The following is a 12,737-nucleotide window of genomic DNA, read 5'->3' as shown; positions in this document are numbered from 1 at the left end:
CCCCCCATGTGCATTGCAGGTGTGGCAGATATAACATGTGCAGAGAGGGTTAGATGTGGGTGGGGTGTGTTCAAACTGAAATCTAAATTGCAGTGTAAAAATAAAGCAGCCAGTATTTACCCTGCACAGAAACAAAATAACCCACCCAAATCTAACGCTCTCTGCAAATGGGGAGGCAGATATAACTCTCTCTGCACATGTTAAATCTGCCTCCCCTGCAGTGCACATGGGTGGTCATTCCGAGTTGTTCGCTCGTTGCCGATTTTCTCTATATTGCGATTAGTCGCTTACTGCGCATGCGCAAGGCTCGCAGAGCGCATGCGCTTAGTTATTTTACTCAAAAGTTAGGTATTTTACTCACGGCATTACGAGGTTTTTTCTTCGTTCTGCTGATCGTAGTGTGATTGACAGGAAGTAGGTGTTTTTGGGCGGAAACTGGCCAATTTATGGGAGTGTGTGAAAAAACGCTGCCGTTTCTGGGAAAAACGCGGGAGTGGCTGGAGAAACGGGGGAGTGTCTGGGCGAACCAGGAACGACAAGCACTGAACTGATCGCACTGGAAGAGTAAGTCTCGAGCTACTCAGAAACTGCAAAGAAAAATCTTTTCGCAATATTGCGAATACTTCGTTCGCAATTCTGCTAAGCTAAGATTCACTCCCAGAGGGAGGCGGCTTAGCGTGTGCACTGCTGCGAAAAGCGGCTAGCGAGCGAACAACTCGGAATGAGGGCCATGGTTTTGCCCAACTGCTAACAAATTTGCTGCTGCAATCAACTCTGAATTACCTCCAATGTTATAGTGTGTATGGATAACTTTTCAAACTACGTAATACAGGTCAGTTCAATTTTACAGCTCGCAGGATATGTTTTGTTGATTTGTATTATGGCAGAAGATAGCAGAAAAGTTAATACCAAAAAACATTGCATTATTATTCAATACATTTTTAACAAAATCATAAATACTGTAGATTTTGATGATGAAACTAAATCCTCCATGGTTTATAGTGCCCTCCATTGTAGAAGCTGATGTTTAGAAAGCAGTGTTTCCTGGCAATCACCAAGTTACTAACAATGAAATGATTTCCTCTATTGAAACATTTGATTATGAAACCATGTGTGTAATGGAAATGCTGTAATTAGGGAAGGGGTTCGGAACATGAAAGGCGGAGAGGATTGAATCCACTAATTTGTCACAGAAAATTTTGGCAGGCGTCCTAATTAACTTCTCATAGTTTGTACATCTCTGTGGTGCCAGCGCTGAGTAGCTGCAAATTGTTATGATGTTGCAATAATATGATATGCCCGGTAAGAGTGGCAGCAGGGATTAGTATATACATTTGTGAATAAGCGCTCAATTTACATTGTGTTTATCTTCAAATTCATTTTCTTGTTTTAGTATGTGTGTGAGAGAGCGAGAGACAGTCTAATTCCGTCTAATTCCTGCATTAGTTTTCCTTAGTAACATTGCAGGTTATTCAGGTTTGTTAGCAAACCAAAAACATTAGCAATTGGGCAAAACCATACTGCACTGCAGGGGGGGCAGATGTAACATGTGAAGAGAGAGTGGGTGTGTTCAAACGGAAATTTGCAGTGTAAAAATAAAGCAGCCAGTATTTACCCTGCACAGAAACACTATAACCCACTTAAATCTAAATCTCTCTGCACATGTTACATCTGCCCCACCTGCGGTGCAGCATGGTTTTGCCCAATTACTAATTTTTTTGGTTTACTAACAAACAATGGCCCTCATTCCGAGTTGATCGCTCGCTGACGTTTTTTCGCAGCATAACAATCAGGATAAAAACTGGCATGCATATGGGCCGCAGGGCGCACGCGCCAAGTACTTTCACACAAAACTAAGCAATTTTACACAGGGGCGAGGAACGCTTTTCAGTCGCTCTGCTGATCGGTGTGTGATTGACAGAAAGTGGGTGTTTCTGGGCGGAAACAGACCGTTTTCCGGGAGTGTGCTAAAAAAGGCAGGCGTGTCAGGCTAAAACGCAGGAGTAGCTGGAGAAACGGGGTAGTGGCTGGCCGAACGCAGGGCGTGTTTGTGACGTCAAATCAGGAACCAAACAGTCTGCAGTGATCGCAATCTAGGAGTAGGTCTGGAGCTACTCAGAAACTGCAGGAAAAGATTTTCGAGCAATTCTGCTAATCTTTCGTTCGCACTTCTGCTAAGCTAAGATACACTCCCAGAGTGCGGCGGCCTAGCGTAATTCTGAGTTGATCGCAGCAGCAAGTTTGTTAGCAATTGGGCAAGACCATGTGCACAACGGGGGGGCAGGTATAACATTTGCAGATAGAGTTAGATTTGGGTGGGTTATATTGTTTCTGTGCAGGGTAAATACAGGCTGCTTTATTTTTACACTGCAATTTAGATTTCAGTTTGAATACACCCCACCCAAATCTAACTCTCTCTGCACATGTTATATCTGTCCCCAGTAGCGGATCTTGCCACAGGCAAGCAGGACTTTTGCCCGGGGCGCCGCCTTCCGGAGGGCGCCGGCGCCATCCGGAGGGCGCCGCACCATGGCAAGATCCGCTGCTGCTGTGCCCCCCGTGCCGCTGTCCGCTGTGAAGGGAAACTAGACGCTACGCGTCTAGTTTCCCTTCGTCGGCTGCCCGTTGTGAAGGGAAACTAGACGCTACGCGTCTAGTTTCCCTTCGTGGAGAGGACCTTTACTGTAATGATGTGCGGTGCGCGTTGACGTCATTGCGCACCGCACAGCAAAGGTCCTCTCCACGAAGGAAACTAGACGCATAGCGTCTAGTTTTCCTTCGTGGAGAGGACCTTTGCTGTGCGGTGCGCGATGACGTCATCGCGCACCGCACATCCTACTACAGTACAGGGGGCGTAACTGACCACGCCCCCTGTATGAAGCCACGCCCCCTAATGCCGCCCGGGGCGCAATAAGCCCCGGAACCGGCCCTGCCTGCCCCCCCTGCAGTGCACATGGTTTTGCCCAACTGCTAACAAATTTGCTGCTGCGATCAACTCAGAATTAGGCCCAATGTGTGTAATATGTATGTGCTTGTGTTACATATGTAAGTAGAAGCAGTGGGGTGGATTTATTAAATCATTGATAAAATAATAAATTGATCCAATTTGTTAATCAAAGCAATATTCTGCTCCTATTTTACATTTGTTTTGTAGGTGACCATGTATTCCTACTCCTCCCCCCGATAAACTAACATTACAATTCTTCTTTGCAGACATTAGAGGAAGAATTATTTGGAAACAATGAAGAAAGTGCTGCATTTAAAGAGTTCTTGAGTTTACTTGGAGACACCGTCTTACTCCAGGATTTCAAAGGGTTAGTTAGGAAGCTATAATTATGACAGATACAAGGGACAGAGCGGGAAGTACTGATTTTGATATTTAAAAACAATCATCTTGATTAAATCAATGCTTCTGATTGTTTTCAGTGTGTTTTTATCCAAAGTGATTTTTAATGTGTTCAAAATCAATATTATGCATTTTGGCATTCTCAGGGATTTTAGGTCTTTGATTTGATTGCCCATTCAGTGTGTTTTGTTTGTCACTTTGATTATAGCGATACTGTTCAGCAGACATGATTCATACTCTTAGAGCTTTTGACATCATCCGCCATCACCATGTTCTAAGCCTTAACATAAGATTTTTCTCAATCTATTGTGCCTTTCTATATTTTATTTTAAAATAACACTGAATCCTAAGGGTTGGGTTAAATTTGCCGGTATTCGGGACGGTGGCGGTCAGAATACCGACCGCGGCATCCCAATATTTGGAATCCCGAAAGGGGAAGGTAAAGTATACTTACCTTTCCCCCTGGCCCCCTATCCCACCCTCCCCGCAGCCTAAACCTAACCCTCCCCCTCCTACAGACTAACCATAACCCTCCCTCCTGGGGGTTGCTTAACCCTAACCCCGCCTGCAGACTAAACCTAACCCTCGGGCACAACTTAACCCTAACCCTTCCCCCCCACAGCCTCAACCTAACTCCACCCCACCTGCCCGGGCGCCCGCAGTTTACCTCTCCAGTGGGCCGGTGTCTTCTTGTTCGGGACGGTGAACCTATTTGGGATGTCGGTGTCGGCATTCCGAATAGTGACGGGATTCCGGCGTCCGTATTCGGACTGCCGGGATCCCAACAGCAGGGATCCTAACCAGATCCCAATCCTAATCTATGAATGAATCTCTCCATTTTTATTTATTCCCAAACTTAATAACTTTGTCAAATGTGCAGCCTGCACTGCAAAGCTAAAAGTCCATTGGCATAGACAGGGAAGCGACTAATGCAGATCTTCTTACAGGAAGAGACACAGGAGACATTGGGCCGGATGTAATGACGCCCGAGTTCACCAGCCGAATTCAGGCGTTTTTATGCTGTGTAAGTGATTGCCCCCTTTAAAAAAACGTCAGAGTTTGGTCAGCATCCTGCCCAGCCGCCGAACTAGGGCGTCATTACATCCGGCCCTGTATTGGAATGCCGCTACTGTTATCAATAAGTAAATACAGCACAGTAACCAATTCTGAACATACAATAATATCTCATATGCAGATACACTATTTGCTTGCTGAGTTTGACAGATTGGAAGTAAAACACTGAATGTGGCATGTGCATATGCTTGGGCACTCATCTACTTTTATTGTTGTTGTTCTGACGTATTGTAATAGATGGTTTCAGAGTTGAGTCACTTTTCTGACACACTCAGGACGGGCTACGTTCAGGATGATGGCGGTAAGGATGCTGGCAGTCGAAATCCCAGTGCCGGAATCCCGACACGCGTCCGGAATGCCGGCGCCGGAATACCGACATCAGTGGAAATGCCGACACCGGAATCCTGACTGCCGACATCCCGAACATAAGTATGCCCGGTACTGTTAGGTTTAGGCTGTGGAGGGGCGGGGGGTGGGGAGGTTGGGATTAGGCACCACCTGAGGGAATTAGGGTTAGGCTAGTCAGATTTGCAAAGCAAAGTCAAAATAGCACTGCAGGTTTAGCCAGCACCAAGGTATAGTACCAGATGTACACAGTAGTGTTGTTTATACAAATATTATCTGCATGGTAGAGTTAACAATAGGAACCCTACAACCTCATAATGAGATGGTATCGGAATCCTAGCGGTCAGGAATTCCGACGGTCAGAATGCTGACAATGGCATCCCAACGTTCAAATTCCTGCCGGATACCAGGGAGAATTTAGAGCCTAACCCACCCCTCCACACGCTAACGTTAACTGTCCCCTCTGCAGCCGAACCATAACACCCCTCACCCCTGCCCCGCAGCCAAACTCCAACCATCCCCCAAGTGCCTAAACTTGAGCCTAATCCTAACCCCAGTATTTACCGTCTGGATCAGTCGGCATATAGCCTCATAACAAAACTCAATCTATGCGAAGTAATTCTCAGATACGCTAGTTAATTGGCTGGTACTTTATCTCTCTCCACTTTATCTTCTCCAAGTCATAGTAAATAGACCCATGAGTGCTTAATCTCTCTCCACTTTATCTCTCTCCATATTTTGATAAATACCACCTAAAACCATGGTAATGTTCATATTTAATATGTCATCTAATACAATTTTCTCCGCACTGTTGTACAGGTTCCGAGGAGGACTGGATGTAGCACATGGTCAGACGGGGACAGAGTCCATATACACTGTATTCAGAGACAAGGAGATCATGTTTCACGTGTCCACTAAGTTACCATTTACAGAAGGAGATACCCAGCAGGTATAAACTTTTAAATTATCAGCTCTCACTCATTTCCTCTTTCTGCAGCAGGATACATTGGTTTCCACAGGAAAACATTGTGGTGTAGAATGGATCTTGATCCAGAGGCACCAACAGGCTAAAGCTTTCGGCTGTCCCAGGATACATTGGGGCCTCCTCTATTACCCCGCCTCCAGGCACTGTGAGTTCAGTTTCGAGTTGGTGCATGCAGCAGCAGGTCACTTAACAGGGGGGCTGCACTGGACAGCCCTGAAAAGTTTTCTAAGAAGACTTCAAGGGCCGCAGCGCTGATATGTCAGGGTAACATTCAGTGCTGCGGCGCCATCACCTCCCAAGCCGCGCCGCATACTCCCGCGGCTGGTTCCCGGGTACTTGCAGCAGAGATGCTCTCCTGGTTCGCGTGGCTGCTAAGGGGAGGAGGTAAGAGGGTCCCCCAGAGGGACCCGCCATTAAATCGCTTTCCTGACACAGTCTAGGGAGACGGACTGCGTTGCTGGCATGGACACTGTCACCGAGCAGGGGCCCCACTAGACCGGGGCGTATTGAGTACAGGTCGGGTGTACTAACACCCCATTTAATAAGACTCACAGTACCCGGGGTGGAAGTCCAGCATAGGGGAGGTGGCGCTTGACCTGTAGCCCCTCTCCCGCCCCAGGGCGCCATCTACTGCAGATTTTCCCACCCTGGAGCTGCCTCACACTCTCCCTCATTCCCTGACTGAGATGCTGGGCGCCATCTTCTAAGCATAGCTGCGGCTGGTCTCTGGGTCTGCAGGGCATGGTCTCCCTTGTAAAGCTGCCTGTATACAGCACTGTGAGTTTACAAACACTTGAGTATTCTACATGTCTTTATACAGACAGTGTTAGTTAAGAAAGAGTGTACCTATTACAGGATATATTTTACGAGTATTCTGATATATACATCCACTCTAGGACCGCGCTGTGTTATATATATATATCTGTACATACTATATACTAGTTCAGTGCAGTTTTATTGTCATAATTATCTGCATTGCCTGTGACTGTGTGTGCTTGTATCTGCTGTGTGGTTTCACTTTCAGTGTTTCCCAGATATATCTATCACTATATTCCATACCCTAAGGGACTAGGGGGGTCATTCTGAGTTGATCGTGGCTGTGCTAAATTTAGAACAGCCTCGATCAGGCACTCAGACATGCAGGGGGACGCCCAGCACAGGGCTAGTCCACCCCACATGTCAGTGTTGGCCCCCCTCGCAGAAATGCAAAAGCATCGCACAGCGGCGATGCTTTTGCATTTGAGGAGTAACTCCCAGCCAGTGCAGCTCCTGCGGCTAGCCGGGAGAACCTCTTCGCTGCCTGGGTCACGTCACGCAGCCGCCCGCCCCCCCAACGGTCCAGCCCCCTCCCGCCCAGCGACCACCTCTGCCTGTCAATCAGGCAGAGACGATCGCTAGGGAACAACGGCCTTCGGCCGTCCAGCATGCGCCAGCACATTGCGGCGCATGCGCAGATCCGACCCGATCGCTGCACTGCGATAAACTGCAGCTAGCGATCGGGTCGGAATGACCCCCTAGGTGCGTCTGGGTCATATATATAGTGCGTCACAGTATTTACTCGATACATGTATTCTACTGTGTACTCAGTCACATAATACCAGATTTATTTGCAGGTGTTGTGTACTGCGTATTCAGTCACATACTACCAGATTTATTCGCTGGTATTATACTCTGTCTGGCTTTATCGTACTATACCGCTCTTTTGTTGCATTTGTGTACAATGTCTAACATGAAGGGCAGTAAGTCTGTGGACGCTCCTGCATCTGCAGAGCATGCGCCAAAGATTTACCAGAGGGGGAAGTTTTGTATGATGGTCCTGTGTATTGTGTGTCATACATTTCCCAGTCAGTCCGCAGCTCCTGTAACCAATCAGGCAGGGCCGGTGCTAGGGCGCCCCCCTGCAAACTATAAATTTGCGCCCTCCCATACTTTACAAAGGGACAGCGCCGCTAAATAAAAGGATATGGTCCAGGGCTGTTTCTTGCCAATTTGGCTCCCAGTGCGAGATTTCAAAATGCCCCCCCCCCCTCCCCATTTACATTTTTTTTAAAAAGCGTCCCCCCATAGCTATAAAAAGAAAAAGCATGGGCGCGCTCCCGGCAAGGGGCGTGGCCTCATTGATATGGGCGTGGTCTCATAAAAATGGGCGTGGTCTCATCTGATATCATCACGGCCACCACAGGGGGAAAAAACCAAACATCAAAAGTCCCTATTTTACACATTACGGCAGGCAAGAGTCCCCATTTTACACAGTGCGGCAGGCAAGTGTCCCCATTTTACACATTACGCAGGCAAGAGTCCCCATTTTACACATTACACAGGCAAGTGTCCCCATTTTACACATTACGCAAGCGAGAGTCCCCATTTTACACATTACACAGGCAAGTGTCCCTATTTTACACATTACGCAGGCGAGAGTCCCCATTTTACACATTACGCAGGCGAGAGTCCCCATTTTACACAGTACGGCAGGCAAGTGTCCCTATTTTACACATTACGCAGGCGAGAGTCCCCATTTTACACATTACGCAGGCGAGAGTCCCCATTTTGCACAGTACGGCAGGCAAGAGTCACCATTTTACACATTACGCAGGCGAGAGTCTCCATTTTACACATTACGCAGGCAAGAGTCCCCATTTTACACATTACAGCAGGCAAGTGTCCCCATTTTGCACAGTACGGCAGGCAAGTGTCCCCATTTTACACAGTACGGCAGGCAAGTGTTCCTATTTTACACATTACGCAGGCGAGAGTCCCCATTTTACACATTACGCAGGCAAGACAGAGTCCCCATTTTACACAGTACGGCAGGCAAGTGTCTTTATTTTACACATTACGCAGGCGAGAGTCCCCATTTTACACATTACGCAGGCGAGAGTCCCCATTTTACACAGTACGGCAGGCAAGAGTCCCCATTTTACACATTACGCAGGCGAGAGTCCCCATTTTACACATTACGCAGGCAAGAGTCCCCATTTTACACATTACAGCAGGCAAGAGTCCACATTTTGCACCGTACGGCAGGCAAGTGTCCCCATTTTACACAGTACGGCAGGCAAGTGTCCCTATTTTACACATTACGCAGGCGAGAGTCCCCATTTTACACATTACGCAGGCGAGAGTCCCCATTTTACACAGTACGGCAGGCAAGAGTCCCCATTTTACACATTACGCAGGCGAGAGTCCCCATTTTACACATTACGCAGGCAAGAGTACCCATTTTACACATTACAGCAGGCAACAGTCCACATTTTGCACAGTACGGCAGGCAAGTGTCCCCATTTTACACAGTACGGCAGGCAAGTGTCCCTATTTTACACATTACGCAGGCGAGAGTACCAATTTTACACATTACGCAGGCAAGACAGAGTCCCCATTTTACACAGTACGGCAGGCAAATGTCCCCATTTTATACAGTACGGCAGGCAGGTGTCCCCATTTTGCACAGTACGGCAGGCAAGTGTCCCCATTTTATACAGTACGGCAGGCAAGTGTCCCCATTTTATACAGTACGGCAGGCAAGTGTCAAGTTGGGGGGGAGGAAGGGAGAGGGAGGGGTGAGAGAGAGACTACTTACATTTGAAGAGGATCTTCCCGCTCCTCTGTGGTACTGCAGTCTTCTGGTTCCGTGTAGCCCCGCCCCCTTTTCGTCCACGAAGCTCCGCCCCCTTTTCGTCCGTGAAGCTCTGCCCCCCTTCGTCCGATCAGTTAGGGCAGGATGTACTCAGCTGCCTTCACTGCGCTCCCTTTGACATTCTCCATGGCAACCGTTCTCCTCCCCCAGCCGGCGCTGCCATACCCTCCCTGTTGTTTTCTCCCCGGGCTTCCCCTCGCTGGTATTACACTTGCTCCGCAGCGGCATCTCAGGTCTCAGCGTCGCTGATGCCGCGCTCCCCCTTTGCTGTTTTCTTGTGCATGTGCACATGCCACAGCTCGAGATGTCTGAGTGGCCACGGCGGAAAAGAGGCGGAGCAAGTGTAATTCAAGCGAGGGGAGGCGCGGGGAGAAAACAATGGGTAGCGTATGGCAGCGCCGCCTGGAGGAGGAGAACTGTTACCGTAGAGAATGTCAAAGGGAGAGGAGAGGAGGCTTTAATCTGCCGGCGCCGCTGCCTGTCATACAGTGACAGGTACAGCAGCCGGCAGCAGGGGGGACAGGACGGCGCAGCAGCGGGGATGCAGTGCAGGGAAAGCGCCTCTCCTCCCTGGCGCCTACCTGCACTGCATCCCTTTGCTGAGCGGGTAGCGCCGGGCCTGCAATCAGGAGCCACCCAGTGCTGCGTTCACAAACCTACTAGGTACTCTGGTGGAACGCCTTACGCCCCCTATGGGACCACCTGTGTCAATACAGCCACATATTGTCCCTATGGTTAATCCGCCTTGGCAGGAAAATTTGTCTAACAAGTTGCAGCAATTAAATCAATCCTTGGTTAGTCAAAAAACTAATACTCCAAGTCACTCCCATGTCTCTGGGTCATCTAAGCGGGCTGCTTCCTCCTCACAATCCAGGAATCTCTCAGATGTTTCATCTGAAGAGGAGGGGGAGCATACTGTCCTGTCAGACACTGAATCCGGTGTTTCTGACGAGGATTCTCCATTGCAAATTGATGTCCCAGCCCTAGCATAGCCAGATAAAGGGGGGGTCGCAGGGCATACAGTACCCCGGGCCCCCCTTTGTTAAGGCCCCCCCCAGACAGAGCACACCGACATCGCTAGCTTTCCCTCTCATGCAGTAGCAGAACCAGACATCCAGAATGCGAGGAGGGCAGTATGCATTGCAAGCAGAGTATCAGGTTTTATGAGCTACCGATTGAGCTTTCTGACCAGAGGAGAGATAGGAGGGCGGAGAGAGCTGTAAGTGACACAGGGATCCCAGCTTCTCCTCCTCCCTGCCTGGGTGTCTGGGTCCTATGTAACCTGGCATTATTCAACTATTAGTTTAAATCTAATATACCCCATTGGATTAAATTTAATATACACAATCCATACATCCTAACATGACTCAGTCCTGGAGGGATAACATGCTATATTAAGTTATGATTGCAATCACCTGTGTTGAAACACCTTTCATATCTATGAAATAGTTCAACACAGGTCACACCAATCATATATTAAGAAGGAAGTCCAGGTAAACAGCATTTTATCCCTCCTGGAATGGGTCATGTTGGGAGGTATGCACAATCTAAAATACACTCCCCCGCCTTCCACCAGGGCCCCCTTGTCTTAAGTGCCCCGGGCACCCCCAAGGCTTAATCCGGCCCTGAGCCGTAGTGGTTGCTATTAGCAGATCCTACAATTCACTGATGATGAGAATTCCACTACTGCGGCTAAGAAAACTGATATGTTTAAACGGCAGAAGGTGGTTAAAAATCTAATACCCCATTTTGACCATTTGGTGGACATCAGGCAGGAACCCTGGTCTACTCCAGGGAAGAAATTCCCTCTATCTAAACGGGCTTTGGCTCGCTATCCTTTCCCAGTACCAAGTGGGAAAATCCACCACCGGTGAATTCTCATGTCAACCGTCTCGTGGTGTCGTCCACTCTGCCTGTCACCACTGTCACTTCACTGAATGAACCGACAGATAAGCATGTGGAGGGATGCCTGAAATGTATTTACTCCCTTACAGGAGCTGTACATAGACCCACTATTACTGTAATTTAAAATGTCATAGTTTTTATGCAGGATCAAGTGGGATCAAGAGGGGTGTTTGGCTGGGATGCAGCAAGTTGTGGGTTTGAGTCCTGGGTGTGGCAATATATTGAAATGTGTTATTTGAGGACGGGTATTGTGGCTGAATGGCGGCGAGCTCTCGGGTTGAGTGCAGGAAAGTGGTATAAAGACGATTCGTGTCCAAATCCATGTTTTGCCGTGTTCTATAAATGTGTTTTATATATATATATATATATATATATATATATATATACATACAGCGGGTGGGTGCGGCACTCCTAGCGGCTATCACAAACAGGCAAAAGGGTCCTCGGTGTGGACAACGTTTCAAAGCAATTTAATGTAGCTTTTTCGTCAGGTCAAAAAGCTACATTAAATTGCTTTGAAACGTTGTCCACATGTATTCATTCCATGTGAGTGCACCCAGTGCTTTTTTGATTTTAATGGGAGAGCCGGACCTGCCTGCTGTATATATATATATAAATATCCAAAAGATTGGCACTCTTTAGTCTGGTGCCTTTCAACAGCGGGACCTTCAGGTGGCCACACTCCATGCAAACATTCCAAACGGTGGCACTCCGAATTAATGAAACACTTAACAACATAGCTTGCGGCAATGTTTCAGCACTGTTTATTGTGCTTTTATCAGGCCCTCCACATATCACACAAACTACTCACCACATATAAAGCCTACTCAAAAGTCTGATAGCCTGCTGTCTGGTGATGACATGAGTCGTGACATCATCCCCCGAGGCAGCGCAACTGTGGCGGCTGGAAGTATCAGCCGACATTTACTCTCTGACTTTTGAGAAAGCTTTATATGTGGTTTGTTTACCGCGAGGCATGTGCCTTATGTCCCTATTGGAAAAATGGGGGGGTCGGGGGTGCCAATTCTGTTTATGGCACAGGGCACCAACAAGTCTAGTTACAGCTCTGTATGCTGCCACTTTGGCATTGGATGCATGTACATGCCTGATGACTTTTGCAGAGTGCAGTAAGAATCCCCCAAGGGGTCAGTAATGGGATTACAAGCAATAATTATAACTAATTTTGGAAGTTACATTACGGTAACGTGGGGTGAAATCGTAAGGCATGAAGGTGATGCGATAACATCGTGACATGCCTAATTACTCTAACACTGCTACATCTGTTCATGAACCGTGTTCTTTGACGATAAATTACTTCCTTTTGGTGTATTGCGTTTATCTTGACGAGTGAGTCATTGTTCCTATGTTTGCAAATGGCAGTTTGCTTTACTCTGTTATTTGTCACAGGTCTGCAATAAAACTCCATATGCCACCAACATAAAATAAAG

General features: G+C 47.8%; 1 protein-coding gene across 9 annotated transcripts in view; it reads left to right on the top strand.

Moving 5' to 3' along the window:
• RAP1GAP2 (RAP1 GTPase activating protein 2) overlaps window positions 1-12,737 on the top strand; it is a 1,491,256-nt gene that overhangs the window by 1,323,391 nt on the left and 155,128 nt on the right. For all 9 annotated transcript variants that reach the window (XM_063956011.1, XM_063956008.1, XM_063956013.1 and 6 more), the window contains 2 exons: window positions 3,214-3,314; window positions 5,585-5,714. In XM_063956011.1, the coding sequence (XP_063812081.1) occupies window positions 3,214-3,314; window positions 5,585-5,714 (231 nt within the window). The remainder of the gene's footprint in view (window positions 1-3,213; window positions 3,315-5,584; window positions 5,715-12,737) is intronic.

Source organism: Pseudophryne corroboree, chromosome 2 (genome assembly GCF_028390025.1).
Source record: "Pseudophryne corroboree isolate aPseCor3 chromosome 2, aPseCor3.hap2, whole genome shotgun sequence".
NCBI classification, from domain to species: domain Eukaryota; kingdom Metazoa; phylum Chordata; class Amphibia; order Anura; family Myobatrachidae; genus Pseudophryne; species Pseudophryne corroboree.
Note: the sequence above shows the minus strand (reverse complement) of the source record. Positions and strands in the feature narration are given on the sequence as shown.